We start from the raw sequence: 17,211 nt of genomic DNA, 5'->3' as shown, positions 1-17,211 counted from the left end.
CTTGTCATAAAGGTACAACCATAAACATCAGAGAGATCATAAAGCAAGCACTTGTTGCATACAAGTCCAATTGAAAAATAGATCCAAGGAATAAGAAAAGAAAAGGAACGCCTACATTGTTCACCAAAAAAAAAAAAAGGAACGCCTACATTATGTGTGTATCCACACAGGTCATACAACACCATGCACGCTCATGCACCCCCTTTCTAGAAAAAGCCAATCTCATTTCAAAAAAAGGCCTGACCAAAATATATATATACAAAAAGAGTCATTATGTAAATTCCACAACTGATCACCCTCTTATACCTATTTCCTCTTCAAACTATCTCTCTCTCTCTCTCTCTCTCTCTAGGGTTTCTCAGGGGCCTTGTTACAGAGGCAATTTGGCATTCTGTCCACCTCCATATTCACAAGTACATATAGAAGAAGTTTCTTTCTTTTATTTTACAAGCTCTGGATGCGGCCAGCATGTCAAACTGGCTCTGTAAATTTCTCTCTGAGAAACTCACATAGAACACTGGAAAACCTTGGTAATATTCATGTTCAAAAACCCTTGACTTGTGTTGCTTTTGGTGTTTTTATTTTTCACTCTTCTCATGGATTTCTCCTCCCATATATTGCATGGCACAGGTGAGTTTTGAATAAATCATAACCATTCAGCAAGTCTTCCTCTACATATACATTATTTGTGGTTGGAAAATTAGTAATCATAATGAACTCTTGAATCATATTCCTGATTCACAGCTCTTGGCAGGTTGATCAGACTCGAGCTCCTCATCGTATACATTGTTCTGTCAAGCTCATTGATTTTTCTTATTATCAGTGGTTGTTAATTTGTTTCTTTTATAAATTAAGGCTTAATTTAGAGTAATTAAGGTTTAGTTAGCTTACCATGTACACAAGTTTTTGGTTTGTTCTATCGGTTTTGACAAACTTCTTTTCTTTCTTTTTACTTATTCGAAATATATTTTGGTAAACAACATATATTACGTGTTCTACTAGAGAATATATTAACATAATGGCTTTCTTCTACAAGATAAATAACATGGTTCCAATTGAGAGCTATGGAGTCAAGTGTATGTCAATGGGACTTCTTGTGGCCAAGGATGCCTCACTTGTTTGGAGAGGCCCTATGTTATAATTTTTAAGTCTTTTCTTGCTTAAAGTAGTTTTTTATATTTAATAGAAAGTATTAGGGGTAGGGGAAGGGGAGGGAAATTGAACCAGAAAGCTCGATATATGGATAAATGCTTTCAATCACTTGAGCTACAAATTCGTTGGGTATTGTTTTTGTTTGGACATACACCTATTGTATTAATTTTCTCGTGATTTATATCCCTTGTGCAAGTCAACCATTGACATGAATTTGGAAAAGCATAGAAATATCATTAAGTTATTTGTAGTGCATGTATTTGTGTCTTTTTGGTAACCCCTTTTTAACTTTTCTCTGGAAGCAATGATGATGGGATGGTGGGCTTTTCATGTCCAAAGAAACATATTGATGATTTGTGTTAGACAGGTGGTCGATTTTGATTGGCTCGGAGTAGTAGGTTTGTGGTTTCACATAGGATTCCAAGAAGCATATTAATGCTCTGAAAAGATATGCCTATGTAAATGCTCTTTTGGCTTTTGGCCGGAGCTCTTGGTGTATGGTACTATTGGAGGCTGCCATTTTTGGATAGGAACGTTTGCGATAGAGAGGTTAGAGGTTTAATTATTTTTCTTATCCATGCCACATTCAAACCCACACAGTACCACCCCACTACCATCTCCAACTTACCACAAACGAAAGCTCCGGTTGTATACAATCATGTGCTTATCTTTGTTTTTATTAGTTGCGTGATAAAAGAGATAGACAAAATAGTCGTATATAACCAAATTACACAGCATAAGTTCTCAACCACTACTTATAACAACATTCCTAAGCTTTTTTTTTAATCATTAAGAGAGAAAATTCGAACTTGAATCATCTTTCAATATTGAGAAATTTTAAAGTACCACTATATTGAGATTTAGTTGGTTAGCTTAATTATTCATTTATATATTAGCTAATTATTCACATCCTAACCATAGCTGCATTAGAAGCAAAATTCATACATGAACCAATACACAATTGCATTTGTAAGCTTGTTTTGTACTAGTGAAAATTATAGTCCCTATTTTCATTCAAGGCAGAGAAAAGAATAAATATTGAGCTAGTTCGAAGCTGCAAGCAGAGGGATAGCGAGGCAATGCAGAAGAAGAAGCCATGGGAAGTGCAGCTACTGTAACAGAATTGGCAATGGAGCTCAGAAACAAGAATGATGCAGGGCAAGGAGAAATTGAGTACTTCTTTTCAATTTCCTTTTCAGCAAAAGGAAATACAAATCCCACACCAAAAGTTTAATTTCTACAGCTTTTATGAGAAAGAAAAATGTATGTAAGGTACACAAATTCTGGGAGGGGTTGATCAACAAAATGATATTGCAGAAAAAATATTTGTTAAATATTGAAGACCTTGTAGCATGGCTTTTGGTTCTATTTCCATGTCGCGGTCTCCTGGTATATCAACTGTAATCTTGAAACAAAAAACCGTAGAAAAGAATACCACCAGCATGTTTTGTTGAAGAACTAAATTATGATAAATTTTTTTAACTCGGAGAAATAGATTTCCTCTGTCTCAGCATTGCATCGCATACCTTCACAGCATCTACATTATGTCTTACATTATGTACTCTTGCAATATTTGCTCCGCCCAGAACTGCAGCAGTGAGAGAAGCAACAGTAGCAGGATCTCTCTCAGTTCCAGCAGTGCGACTACAAATTTCACCTAAAAATTTCTTTCTGGAAGGTCCAATCAGTATAGGTGCATGAGACATGGCCAAACTTTCCCTCCCAATCTCTGCTTGAATATTTGGTAATCCCATCAAGACGTCCAAATTGTGATCACAGTTCTTTGAAAATCCAATTCCAGGGTCAATTATCATCCTCCAAGCTGGGATGCCTATTAATTCTGCTTCTCTCACCCTCGAGTATAACTCAGAGGCAACCTGCTTACAAACATTATCGTATTTCAGGTTCTCACTATTCTGCATCGTAGATGGATCCCCCCTCATGTGCATTGCTATGTAGGGAACCTTAAGGCCTGCAACAACCCTAAACATGTTAGAGTCCAACAGCCCAGCAGATACATCATTCACAATATGTGCCCCTTTGCTGACTGCTTCTGCAGCAACTTCTGAATAAAATGTATCCACAGATATAATCTTTCCCTCTGCTTCAGGCATCCCAACAACTGCCTCTAAAACAGGGATTAGTCTATCCAATTCTTGTTGAACTGAAATCCTAGAAGCCATTGGCCTCGTAGACTGTGCACCAATATCAATCATATCTGCCCCTTCTGAAATCATTGAGCGAACTTGAGAAATTGCTGCCTCCACAGACTGAAACTTTCCTCCATCGACTAAAACTATCTGGGGTCAGATTAAGGATACCCATGACTGAAGTTTTAGTTGACCAGTCCCACAAGCCTTTTCTAATGGGCAAAACCCTCTTCAGGCCTTCCTTTCCAGTGAGTGTTTCACCACCCAATTTCTCCCAGGCATCAAAAAGCCCACCAGAATGCATTGAGAAAGAATGCCAACAAGCAACTGTATCACTGTCAATAGTTGACCCCAGTAAATCCATTAGTGGGGCTATTACAAACGGTCTTTCCCAAATTCTTTCATGGGGGACTGTAAGAATCTCAGAACTGACTCTTAACTTTCCATAGAACAATATATCCAAGTCAATTGGCCTGGGACCATACCTTATACCGTCAGTACGACCCATTTCTTTTTCAATTTTCTTCAGTGCTCCTAATAACTCATGAGGCCCAAGTTGTGTAACAGCTCTAACAGCAGAGTTGAGAAAATTAGGCTGATCAGTCACATAGGCTGGTGCTGTCTCATATAAACAACCATGCCTTGTGATGTGTATGCCTGATTTTCTCATTAACTGCAAAGCTTCATTGAAATTATGCAGTCTGTCACCCACATTGCTTCCTAAAGCAATCACTACTTCCTGATCTGGAGTATGAACTTCTACTGAAAAGTTTGGGGACGAATGTATGAAGGCAAAATATGATGCTGCATTGAACATGAAAACAAGTATAAGGAACCTAGCTTAGGTTAGTAACGTCCTCTATACTTGGAAAAGTAGTGATAAAAATTCCTACATTTTGCCCCATGGACTGCTTTTGTTGCTATTATACATGATCTCTTCACCATTGAAAAAGCTATAGAACTCTCAATTTACACAACTACCACCAAACCTCTGCATGTATTTTATGACTATAGCTCACAATTTATATGTATTCAACGGGAGACTAACAAAATTTAGGGTAGAATATCAAGTCCCTTCACCCTCACATCTGACTAACATAATTTAGGGTAACATAGATGAAGTCCAAGTGACACTTGAATGGTGCTAATCCAAACAAGATAAACAAATTAAACAAATAAATACATATGAACTATGAACAAGGTTTTGATACCGCAAAGATTTGCAGGCAATTCAGATTTTAATCCAGATGACACAGCACAAATTCAATCAATGGTTCATTCAAATTTGCAATTTTTCCTTAGCAGGCATCATATTTAACGTTTTTTAATACCATGTATTAACATTATTATAGAATATCAAAACCGAGTGAATAGAAGGATTTACCTCGACAATACTTTGTGAAACCATCCAATTGCCTCATGGTGGGCATGAGGTTCTTGCATATATTCATGGTTGGACTTATGAGTCGCAGATCTTCAAAGCGCAGTTGAAATTATTATTTTGGGAAAATTATACCAATGCAGCATGAACTGTTTCAATCTGCTACCTGAAAAAAAAAAATTGTTCAAATAATATTGAAGCAATTTCCATCTCAACTAAAAATTTGTTGCAATGTGGCACCTACATATAACTCTGTCAAAAATTCTGTTGAAAATAGTCAATGTGCAAGCACATGCCTCATTTCAAAATTCAAAATACTACAAGATCAATTAAAAACAAAGCAAAGAGGAAAAGTATGCAGTAATTTACCAAACTGTAAATTCATGTTGCAAGCCACACAACAAAATAACACTTACAAGACCAAAATTCCAAAACTACGTTGGAATATTCAACACTGAACTCTAACCAACTCTGTAATTCTTACCTCATAAACAAGAAGAAAGCCAAAAAAGATCCATATGAAGCCTAATCATAAACTAACATACATATAACAAACTGGGAATCATCAAACAACTATCTCAAGCCAGTGTAAGTCGCATAAAGGAGAACAATGGCGGCACCTGCTCTGCATCAGCAGTGGAGAATTTTCTTAGCTTTTGGATTGAGGATGGAGTTGCTCATTTGCACATTTGGGTTCCCTAAATCCATAAACCCCTTTATTTCTAAATCGCGAAATTAGAAAGAAATAGAGTAAAAAAAAATTAAATTAAAAGGAGAAAAAAAACCCAAAAATACAAACACAAACTTTTTCTCTATGAACTTGATAAAACAACAGAATTTAAAGAACTCAGAGGAAATCGAAGAACTTGAGCAAATAAGACCCAAATGTGAGCTGCCTGGGGGGATACTTTAGCTGAAAAACAGTCAATATAACTCCACACACCCATAAGACTTTCGGGTTGAAAGAGAGAAGATGAGAAGCCAGAGAGAGAGAACAGAAATGGCTTTTTGTGTCGCGGCCGTTTGTTTGTATGGCTGGCTGATACGATAGCAAGAGAAAGCTGAGCTTTTATTATATTATTTAGTTTTATTTTTGAGTTAATTACAATTTAGTACCTCGTGATTACATCCTTAAGACATATTAATCCATATCTGTTTGTACCAAAATTTGCACTTTTTTGCCAAAACTCTTCATTCAAGCCAGTCATCAACATTCTTGGAAATTGGGCCAAGAAACATCGGGCCTGTCATTTAAGGCCCAGAAAGAAAAGACAGAAATCAAGCCCAAGAGATTTCGGATCCCGAGAGCCCAAAATCCAAAGAAGCCCCACCCGAAATGAATCAAGATCAAGCTGAATAGAAATGGGCTTAAGGAAAACCAACCTTTGGTTTATACAATTCAAAAGGAACAAAACAAAATGATTAGAACCCATGTGCAACACCTTTTGAAAAGTCAGCAAATTCAACCAAAAAGATAACAGGGACATGCGTACGTGAAGAAAGAGAAGACATTTCTGGAAAAGCCTTGCCACTAGGTACCACCAGGAGATTGTATATTCAAAGATAATGTTTTCTCCTCAAAATGCGCAGGCCATAGGAGAAAAAGCAAAAAATGGAATGATGAAGAATGATGGTTTCTAAGTGCTCATCAGCCCGAATTGATCTGGCAAAAATAAGCCACCCACACCCACTCACGTTCAATATTTCCTATAAATATGAAGAGAGGGTGAACGCATCAAAGACACCAAATCAACCAATCAAACAATCAAAACTGCCAAGGGCAAAACAATTAGTTCACTGATCATTCTAGCCTTCAATAGAAGCAAAGCCAACAAAGGTACCAAGGACCTTCAAAGCTATCCTTGAGATTCTGCTCAGAATTCCCAGCCACTCACAACTCAACTTGATCATAGCTCTGCCAATTTCAACATTGGTATCGATTTCCAGCTAATATTTTTTAGCTGAAGGTGCAGCCAATCCAGTCCAGCCACACAATCCAGTGCAGTACAGCCTGACCAAAAAAGCCTCAGAAATGGCATTTCAGGCAGAATTCGAAGTCCAATATTTTGATGTATTTCCGGACTCAGCAGTTCCTTTTATTTACTGTATTTCAAACAGTTCTCCTTGAACTTGTTTTTATTTTCAAACACATGTATTTTTGCTTCACTTCCCAGTTTTATTTAGATAAATTATGAAGTCCTTACCAGTCTAAGGCATAGAAAAGAACTTACTTGGGAGATATTCCTCACCCAAATTCACAATCGTTTGTTCACAGTCAATAGCTTGGGGCGCAAGTTATTTTTTACTCTCAAGTCTGTTAGAATTGAAAAATTGCTAACGGTGGCACGCTCGACACACAAAGAAAGTTAATTTATTGACCAACCATGGTCTTTGGATTAATGGGGAACTTTACCCTACCATCACAGGTACTAAACACAAAAAGGGGTGAACAATTTGGCACGCCCGGTGGGATTTCTAAATAAGCATATTACCGACAATTTTGTTGGTGTATGAATATTGGAAGTGCAAGCTTGGAAATACAGGTTATCATGGTAGGACATTGAAGCATGGATTACGATGACTATGATTCGGAAGATAGCGATGAGTGGCAAATTCAGCATGAGCCAAATGGCGAACAGGGTTACAGGTCTTATCTAGGTTGCCAAAATAACCAAAGTTATTATTCTGAAAAGAATAATAGCCAACTTGGGTACATGTCATATAGCCAGAGTAGTGAAAGTTATTATTCTGAAAGGAATAATAGCCAAGATGGCTACAAATTAGCTTGCTCAGACAACCAGGACATCACAAGTTATTCTCCTGAAAAGAATAAAAGCCCCCAAGGTTGTAAGGAACAACCTCCATGTATTCAAGATACTTATTCAAGTAGTGGAGGAAGCCAAGGTTATTATTACAACATTAGTAATGTTGAGTATAACCAACATGGTGGCTATGGATATGGTTTTAATCATTATGATTATTTGCCAAATTATGGTGATGAAAATTATGATGATCAAACTTATTTTAATGGTTACAAAGAGCCATTTTGTGGTTCTAGTAGCCAACAAAAGCCAATATGTCATTCTACTTCTAGCCATGTTTCAAAGAAGCTCCATAAAAATTCAGGCATAATACATGTGAAACCAAATTTTGGTTCCAACATGTATAATGTTGACGCTATTCATGAAGAAAGAGCTAAAACCCAAAGGCGTATAGAAAAGTTAGAAGTCATGATCAAAATCCATGGAGCCCTCACCCAGTTGACTGAACAATGGAAAATACGCCAAAAGGAATTAAAAGAGCTCCAAAAAGAATTTAAAGAGTTCAGAAAGGAGGAGGATAAGGCTCGGCAAAAGCACCATCGAAAGAGGAAAGAAAACAAAATCAGGATCAACTCATTATCCATTGGTAGTGAGTCACAAATTTTCCCAATTTTGGAAGAAAAAATGGAGAAAACTTTGGTGATTCAAGAGCCAAAAAGTGATGAGGTTTCTCCTTCAAGTGAGTCACCAATTCCTCTAGTCGTTGAAAAACAAGAAATTGTGGAATGTTTGGTGATTCAAGAAGGAAAATGTGATGAAAAACCAAGGGGGGAAGACCCACAAATTATTTTCTATGAAGACCAAAATATGGTTGAAATAGAAAATTCAATGATTGACATGATTATGGGTGACAAAGCCAATTTGTCAAGGCCACCAACGGCTATGTTGGAAAGTAAGGCCATGATTGGCCAAAATATAACCATACTTGGGGGGCAAGAGAATTCATCTTATTTGGAGCCCAATGAGCAAGAAAATTCCACCACTCTTCTTGCTAAATCACTTCATGGCCTACAAAAACATGAGATTCATGTTGAAAATGCAAAAAAATCAAGGCTTGGAGTGAAACATGGTTGGCCTCCCCCTATGGTGCAAGGTTTGAGTGCTCTATTTTAGCTAAACTAATGAATAAATTCAGCCAGAATTGGTGGCAGAATTGTAATTTTCAGCCAGAATTGGTGGCAGAATTGTAATTTTCAGGCAAAACTTGGTGGCAGAATTGCAATTTCAGCTAAAATTGGTGGCAGAATTACAATTTCAGCCAGAATTGGTGGCAGAATTGTAATTTTCAAGTCAAAATTGGTGGCAGAATTGCAATTTCAGCCAGAATTGGTGGCAGAATTGCAATTTCAGCCAGAATTGGTGGCAGAATTGTAATTTTCAGGCAGAACTGGTGGCAGAATTGCAATTTCAGCAAGAATTGATGGCAGAGTTGTAAATTCAGCCAGAATTGGTGGTAGAATCGTAATTTCAGCCAGAACTGGTGGCAGAGTTGTAAATTCAGCCAGAATTGATGGCAGAACAGCCAGAACTGAGCCAAAACACTGCCAAAACAACCAGAACTGAGCCAAAACACTGCCAAAATAGCCAGAACAGGGTCAAAATGGTCTCGAAACACGCAAAAATGGGCGAATAGCACCATAATTGTGGTAGGATTGCTTGAATTCACGGAGATTCGGGGGCATATTGTCAAAATTAGCATCAAATTCTACTTTCATATGGCCATCCATCCACATACTAATAGGCAAATTTTGCTAAAGCTATACTTTTTCATGAATTTTTGCCCAAATTCATAAAAAACTCGGGGGCATTGTTTGTACCAAAATTTGCACTTTTTTGCCAAAACTCTTCATTCAAGCCAGTCATCAACATTCTTGGAAATTGGGCCAAGAAACATCGGGCCTGTCATTTAAGGCCCAGAAAGAAAAGATAGAAATCAAGCCCAAGAGATTTCGGATCCCGAGAGCCCAATATCCAAAGAAGCCCCACCCGAAATGAATCAAGATCAAGCTGAATAGAAATGGGCTTAAGGAAAACCAACCTTTGGTTTATACAATTCAAAAGGAACAAAACAAAATGATTAGAACCCATGTGCAACACCTTTTGAAAAGTCAGCAAATTCAACCAAAAAGATAACAGGGACATGCGTACGTGAAGAAAGAGAAGACATTTCTGGAAAAGCCTTGCCACTAGGTACCACCAGGAGATTGTATATTCAAAGATAATGTTTTCTCCTCAAAATGCGCAGGCCATAGGAGAAAAAGCAAAAAATGGAATGATGAAGAATGATGGTTTCTAAGTGCTCATCAGCCCGAATTGATCTGGCAAAAATAAGCCACCCACACCCACTCACGTTCAATATTTCCTATAAATATGAAGAGAGGGTGAACGCATCAAAGACACCAAATCAACCAATCAAACAATCAAAACTGCCAAGGGCAAAACAATCAGTTCACTGATCATTCTAGCCTTCAATAGAAGCAAAGCCAACAAAGGTACCAAGGACCTTCAAAGCTATCCTTGAGATTCTGCTCAGAATTCCCAGCCACTCACAACTCAACTTGATCATAGCTCTGCCAATTTCAACATTGGTATCGATTTCCAGCTAATATTTTTTAGCTGAAGGTGCAGCCAATCCAGTCCAGCCACACAATCCAGTGCAGTACAGCCTGACCAAAATAGCCTCAGAAATGGCATTTCAGGCAGAATTCGAAGTCCAATATTTTGATGTATTTCCGGACTCAGCAGTTCCTTTTATTTACTGTATTTCAAACAGTTCTCCTTGAACTTGTTTTTATTTTCAAACACATGTATTTTTGCTTCACTTTCCAGTTTTATTTAGATAAATTATGAAGTCCTTACCAGTCTAAGGCATAGAAAAGAACTTACTTGGGAGATATTCCTCACCCAAATTCACAATCGTTTGTTCACAGTCAATAGCTTGGGGCGCAAGTTATTTTTTACTCTCAAGTCTGTTAGAATTGAAAAATTGCTAACGGTGGCACGCTCGACACACAAAGAAAGTTAATTTATTGACCAACCATGGTCTTTGGATTAATGGGGAACTTTACCCTACCATCACAGGTACTAAACACAAAAAGGGGTGAACAATATCTTATCAATTTTTACAATAACATACCTCAGTCTTTTAAATTTGTTACAATATAGTTCCACCATTAGAGCAGTTCCATCGATCATCCCCTGCTAGGGCAAGGAGGGCCCAAGCCCCAAAACGGGCTTCCAACAAGCCAAAGTTGCCCAGGGAGCTTGTGGGTCCCATGAAACTAGGCTAGCCTGAAGGCAGAATGAGCCCATGCTCTAGCCCGAGGGCAAGCTGACGCTAGCTTGACATCAACGCGTGGGTTTAAATTTTTTTACTTTTGGCGCGTGAAAGGTAAAAAAATTTAAATCCGTGCGCTGACGCCAGGCTGGCGTTAGCCCTTCTTTTCTGCCAACGGCTAGAAGCCACGTGGCGGCCTCTGGGCTCTCCAATCCAGTTTTCTCCTCCAATCCAATGACTGCCCTTTTTTTTGCATTAAAAATATGAAAAACAATCGAAAAAATTTAAAAATACCTACCAATATTCTTCACTTTCAACACCAAATCCTCATACATTCGCTTCTCCTTCTACTATTATTCACTTTCTACAGAACATTTTATTCACTTTCAAATTTCATTTTTATTCATCATCTTATAACATCTTCCATCGAAACTGGAGCGGCATGGAGCACCATGGATGATGTTCTGTTGTGTGAGTGTTGGGTCTAAGTTGATCATTGTCCAGTCACGGGCAATGAGATGAAAGTATCTCATATGTGGAGAAAATTTCATGTTGAATTTTGTAAAAGATTAAGTTTGGCTCGTACGGAAATGGCCTTGTTTAGTAGGTGGAAAATTTTGAATAAATAGTTGGGGAAATGGAGAGATGCGTTGGCAAAAGCGAGGGACAACCATCAAAGAGGGGAAAATATTGGCAATGAGGTAAATTATTTTTAATTTCCATTTTATTAATTTTAATATCCTGTTTTTTTTTTTTAATGTTTCTTGCATTTTCAATATTTTGTTAATGTTTCTTGCATTTCCAATAGTTTGTTAATGTTTCTTGCATTTCCAATATTTTTTTTTAATGTTTCTTGCATTTCTCATTTTTTTTAAATAGATTATGCAAGCACAAGTATGGTTCGGTGCCATTGGGCAAGGCAAAAAAATTTTCAACCATGACCAATGTTGTGAGGTGGTGAAAAATTGTGCGAGATTTAGAATTATTCCCACGGGTCCGATCGTTGTGTTGAACGAGACACCACTCCATGATTCAACGGCATCGGATTCGCCTTTGGATTCCCTAATGAGTCATGACTCACCAATCCAAAAAGAGCCGAGGCCTATTGGTCGAAAGGCGGCAAATGTGAAGAGTGGGAGTACTTCCATCAATGATACTGCAAAAATTTTGGAGCAAATTGCAAGGAATGGCACCATGAGAATTGAATTAGACATGGAAAAAGATGCAAACAAGAAGACAATGAATGAAGAATATGCAAGAGAAAATGGAGTATATACGCAAACAAGACATTGAGAAGAAGGATCCAGAAACCATGGCCATGGATACAAGCCATATGTCCCTCGAAACAAAACAATTTTGAAAGCTAGAACGAAGGGATGTTATGAGAAAAAGACTTTTCCATGATAATTGACCTAGCAACGCCGATTGGTTAAATGATCAAAACTATTAAGTTAGTTTGCTTGCCTTTTATTTAATTGTATTGCTTGTTTTGTATTAAAGTAGTTATAATTCTTGTCTTTTATTTCATTAGTAGTAATTCTTAATTAGTTGTATTGCTTTTGTTTGAGTGAATAAAGAAATCGTTCAATAAAATACCTTCAACACATTCCATACATCAAACAAAACATAATTAAAAAAACAACCACAACCAAAGCTTGATTAAAAAAAACCACAACCAAAGCATAATTAAAAATAAAACATCAACACAAAGCAAAATTAAAAACAAAGCAGCTCCACTTCACTTCATTCACCGTTATTGCCTCTCACTGCCTATAAATGCTCCATCAAGTCAACTTGACGTTGTTCAGGAATATAAGACGATTGCATCTCCGTATATCGATCAATCATACAGTTCATGAAACAACTGTCCCTGACCAAAGGTTCATGCTCCAGTGGTTGTCTATTTGGGCCCATGAGCCTTTCATAAATTCTTGTCAATGTCGTGTTCATGGGATCCGGTTCGAACACGTCTGGAGCATCATAATCATGCTCATCCTCCACAATCATGTTATGGAGCATGATGCAAGTCATCATAATGCTCCTCAGCACCTCCTCATCAAACATAAGCGCAACACCCCTAATAATTGCCCACCAAGCTTGAAGGATACCAAAACATCTTTCGATATCTTTCCTGTAACCTTCTTGATAGGCAGCAAATAATTTTTGCTTCTCGAATCGAGGATGCGGAATTGATTTCACAAATGTGGTCCACCTCGGGTAGATGCCGTCTGCTAGATAATACCCATGCTAGTAGATGGTATTGTTGATTTCATATGTGATATTCGGGGCTTCACCTCTCAAGACATCATTGAAAATCGAGGATTGACCTAGCATGTTCAAGTTATTTTGAGATCCGGCAACTCTGAAGAAGGCATGCCAAACCCATGTATCAAATCCAGCAACGGCTTTGAGGATGATACTTTTTTGCCCTTTCCTATTGCCATAATCTCCTTGCCAGGCAGTTGGACAATTCTTTTGTTGCCAGTACATACAGTCGATGCTTCCAATCATGCCTGGAAAACCTTGAGCTTCGGCTTTCTGTAGAGGCCTTTGGAGGTCCTTAAGTGTAGGTTTGCAGAAGTAGTCCTTGGTGTAGAGAGTTTCGATTGCATCACAGAATCTGGCCAAGCTCTCTAAAATGGTGGACTTCCCCATCCTAGCAATCTTATCCACCTGATCAGCAAATGAACCATACGCCAGCATTCGTATCACATATGTAAGCTTTTGTTGGTTTTAAAACATTTTTAAGAAGTTCAATTGAATATTAAACATGCATTTAATCAAATTAATCGCAGCGGAAATATGTGGTGGTTGTTTAAATTCAAAACAAAACTTCTTCCAAATATCTTAAGCCATGAACATTGATATGATTTCATAAAATGAAAGTACAAGAGAAAAGGATAAGTTTCAATTACCCTAGAAGCTATAATATGAACCAAGTTGTGTTTGGGTCTTCTCTTGATGATTTCCCTTTGTTGATCTCCTCTTTGATATTTCTCCTCCTTGTGAGCCACAAAAGGATATGGCCTCTAAGTCTCCACACTAATGGAACCTCGAGATGAGAAAAAGTATCTTGAGAATACAAGGATGCTAGTGCAAGATTCTCAAGATTGGTTTTAATCTAAACCCCTTTGAAAGAAGATAGTGTTTCACTCTTGAAAACTCACAACTATCTCTCTTTGATCTCCCAAACCTATTTGGTTGATGTTGGATTGTGTTTGTTGTGTTAATTAGCTTATGGAAACAATTCCCATATACATTCACTTAAGCATTTTCGGCCAAATCTCATTGGTTTTCCAAAATTGGGCCTTAAGACACTTAAGCCATAATTTAGGTGTCTTAAGTCCATGGGCTTGATACCCAACCATTTGGGCTTCTCATTAACTATTACCGAGGCCCAAATACATTTTTACATGTAGTAAATCATCCACATCAAATCAATCAAATTGATTTCCTCATTCTCATTTGTATTACTCAAAGTTAACCATTTAAGGTGTGCGATCCATTAGGTTCTAATTTAGCAAGGCAGTGGGAAAACATTAGAACTCTTTCTAACCAATTGGAATTAAAACCCCCTTTTAATTCTTCCTTTATTTGAATCGATCACAATCAATCCTAGGACTTCCACAAGCCAAGAGTGACATCTAGCAATATATCATGGCTACCCAAGCTAATTAGAATAGATGAAGAACCTATTCAATTGGAATTGCAATGCAATACGGTCCTTCTCTTATACAATGTTTCCAATCATATTGTTAGGGTACGGATTGATAATGTCAAACCCCTAATATGATTAACCTCATGTGATTCAATAGAACATAATTAAAAACCACTTTCTAAATCATGTTCAAGTACTTCAACCGAAGATTCACTAAATCATATCTTGAAACATTCTCATTTTCTTATCAAATGTAGAGATTCCTTATTGTACATTCACATGCCTCCATGATGAATTAAGAGATCCCAATAACACATAAGGAGAATCTTTTACGACTTGCCTTTGTGAGCTATCAAAGATCAATAACGCATCACAAGACAACCATGATGCCTCAGGTCTAAGGACTAATTTGCATTATTGCAACTATGAGTTCTCGTTTGACATATAGATAGATACTCCATACGAGAACTGCAATTGATCACATTCAGTGTACTCATTCACTAATGAGCACCCACATACTTGTATTAGTGTCAACTACACAAATGGTTTGAGACCAACCATCCTCATTATTGAGCATACATAGTATGTGCCAATCTTGACGGTTTATCAATGCCCATTTGATAACCCTATGATTAGGAACATTTTGGGATACTACAGTTAAAGATTAAAGGTCTCCCGAATCTAAACTTCTTTAGATTACTTTATCTCTTATTTAGTACACCCTAGACTTTTGTTTTTTTACGCGACATAAAAGATAACAAAATAAGATTGCCCTTTATTTATCATATACGAAATGTATTCTAAGGAGATTACATCAAATGTATTGGCTCTTAGGGCACATTTCTAACAGCTTTTGCTCCGGAAGAAGCCCTAAAACCCCAGTAGCATCACACTTCTGAATGAAGTATGCATTGTAATTGCAAACATCATGTATGACTTTATTGAACAAATGGGGTTGCATTCTATATTGCCCTCGAAAATCAACATTATAGTACACAGAATTTGGGATAAATTAATCTTCCAAACATTTCTTATCCCAAGAATGCCTATGTTTGTCCACGTTAGGGCCACGACCGACTTGTGAACCACGGCGGCGGCCTGGGCTTGGTAGATCGAGCAACCCACAGCCATGTCAACTTGTTCATCTTCTTCTTGCTGCACTCTTTTTTCTATAGCTCTTCTATGCTTTCTTTCTTTAATTTCTCACTCTTGCCTCTCCAAGCATCCCCTCATGTCTGATATTGAGAGTGGAGTATGAAATCTAAAATCTGAGAAATGAAAAGATAGAGAAGATTTGGTGTGAGATGTATGGGCTGAGCCTCTGGTTTTATAGAGAGATTTAGAAGATAGAGATGACACGTGGCACAATTTTAGAGGGTGAAAATCTTATCTGAAATTTAAGATTTGTATTTTATAATAAATATCGACAGGTGGCACCTGAGAATCTAATCCTAAAATCTTATCTGAAATTAGAAATTTGAATTTTATAATAAATATCGACACGTGGCAATCAAAAATCTTATTGGAAAATTTTATACAAAAAATTCATTCGAATGATGAGATATGAATTTTATAATAAATATTGACAGTAGGAACCCAAAATCTTATTCGAAAATATTCTCCAAATTAATTGTTTAGGTAATAAAATAAAATAAAAAATGAAAAGTGAATAGTATTTGCCCTTTGCTATGGAAATTGGTGGAAACACACCTTACTTTTTACAAGGGGTGCCACTATTCACGTGAATATCATCTGCCCTTGCCTTCCATTGCCTATGACAAATGGGTGGAAGTGCTCTTAGGTTTTTGTCAAATCTCTCCTTTAGTTGCCTACGTAGCATAGGCCCACAATTTTTTTATTTTTAAAATTTTAATATGAATAAAACACACACACACTCTCTCTCTCTCTCTCTCTCTCTCTCTCCCTTCATGCACTCTTCCTCTATCCGATTTCTTCTCCCCTCATTTCCCAATGACCACCACCCACAAGCTCCAACCCCCAAATAACAACAAACAAAACCCAGTTAAGATCTAACCCTAACAAAAACCACGGAAGAATTTAAAGGATTATTAAAAAGTTGAAGGACTTGAAGAGAGGGGGAAGCTCTATGAGTGTTGGAGCTTGATATTTTTCCAATTTGTTGGTTTTTGAACTTGCAGAGAGAGAGAGAGAGAGAGAGAGAGAGAGAGAGAGAGAGAGATATATATATATATATATATATATATATATATATAAATTTTTAATTTTTAATTTTATTTTATTTTAATATTTTATTTATATTTTAATCAATTTAAAAATATGGGACCCATAGTGCCATGTAGGCAACTAACAGAGAGATCTGACAAAAACTCTAACAATGAAATCACATTGTAATAAATTTAAAAGACCGGGGTATGTGGTTAAAATTGAGAAGATATGGACTAATGATTGTTAAAATTGAGAAGATAGAGACTAACATGTCTTAAGGGAGTAACCACAAGGTACTAAATTGTAATTAACCCTTGTAACAAATTTAAAAGACCGGGGTATGTTATTGTAAAAATTGAAAAGGCAGGGACTAACATGTTTTAAGAGTGTAACTACATGGTACTAAACTGTAATTAATCCAATATGTAATCCAATAAAAAGGAAAAGACATATAAAGGGTTAATTACAGTTTAGTACCTTGTGGTTACACCCTTAAGACATGTTAGTCTTTACCTTATTAATTTTTACAATAACATACCCCGATCTTTTATGTTACAATGTGGTTCCATCATTAGTTTTCCGTC

At 37.1% G+C, this 17,211-nt stretch overlaps 2 protein-coding genes across 2 annotated transcripts; both read right to left on the bottom strand.

The window, feature by feature from the left end:
• Positions 1–2,301: 2,301 nt before the first annotated feature.
• LOC110764830 (folate synthesis bifunctional protein, mitochondrial-like) lies at positions 2,302–5,715 on the bottom strand. Its single transcript, XM_021967864.2, is given in 4 exon segments — positions 2,302–3,440; positions 3,442–4,106; positions 4,687–4,849; positions 5,304–5,715. Coding segments are annotated over 3 exon segments (1,542 nt in total). The 5' UTR covers positions 4,754–4,849; positions 5,304–5,715; the 3' UTR covers positions 2,302–2,630.
• A 7,314-nt stretch (positions 5,716–13,029) lies between these two features.
• On the bottom strand, positions 13,030–13,485 carry LOC148293632 (uncharacterized). Its single transcript, XM_088254544.1, has one exon. It carries the CDS (start codon positions 13,483–13,485, stop codon positions 13,030–13,032), a length of 456 nt encoding a protein of 151 aa, XP_088110670.1.
• Positions 13,486–17,211: the final 3,726 nt, after the last annotated feature.

Source organism: Prunus avium, chromosome 6, assembly GCF_965620075.1.
Source record: "Prunus avium chromosome 6, drPruAviu1.hap1.1, whole genome shotgun sequence".
NCBI lineage: Eukaryota > Viridiplantae > Streptophyta > Magnoliopsida > Rosales > Rosaceae > Prunus > Prunus avium.
Note: the sequence above shows the minus strand (reverse complement) of the source record. Positions and strands in the feature narration are given on the sequence as shown.

Bases quoted from the DNA above. Each gene is read 5' to 3' on its own strand.
- LOC148293632 (XM_088254544.1), bottom strand. From the start codon at position 13,485: ATGCTGGCGTATGGTTCATTTGCTGATCAGGTGGATAAGATTGCTAGG.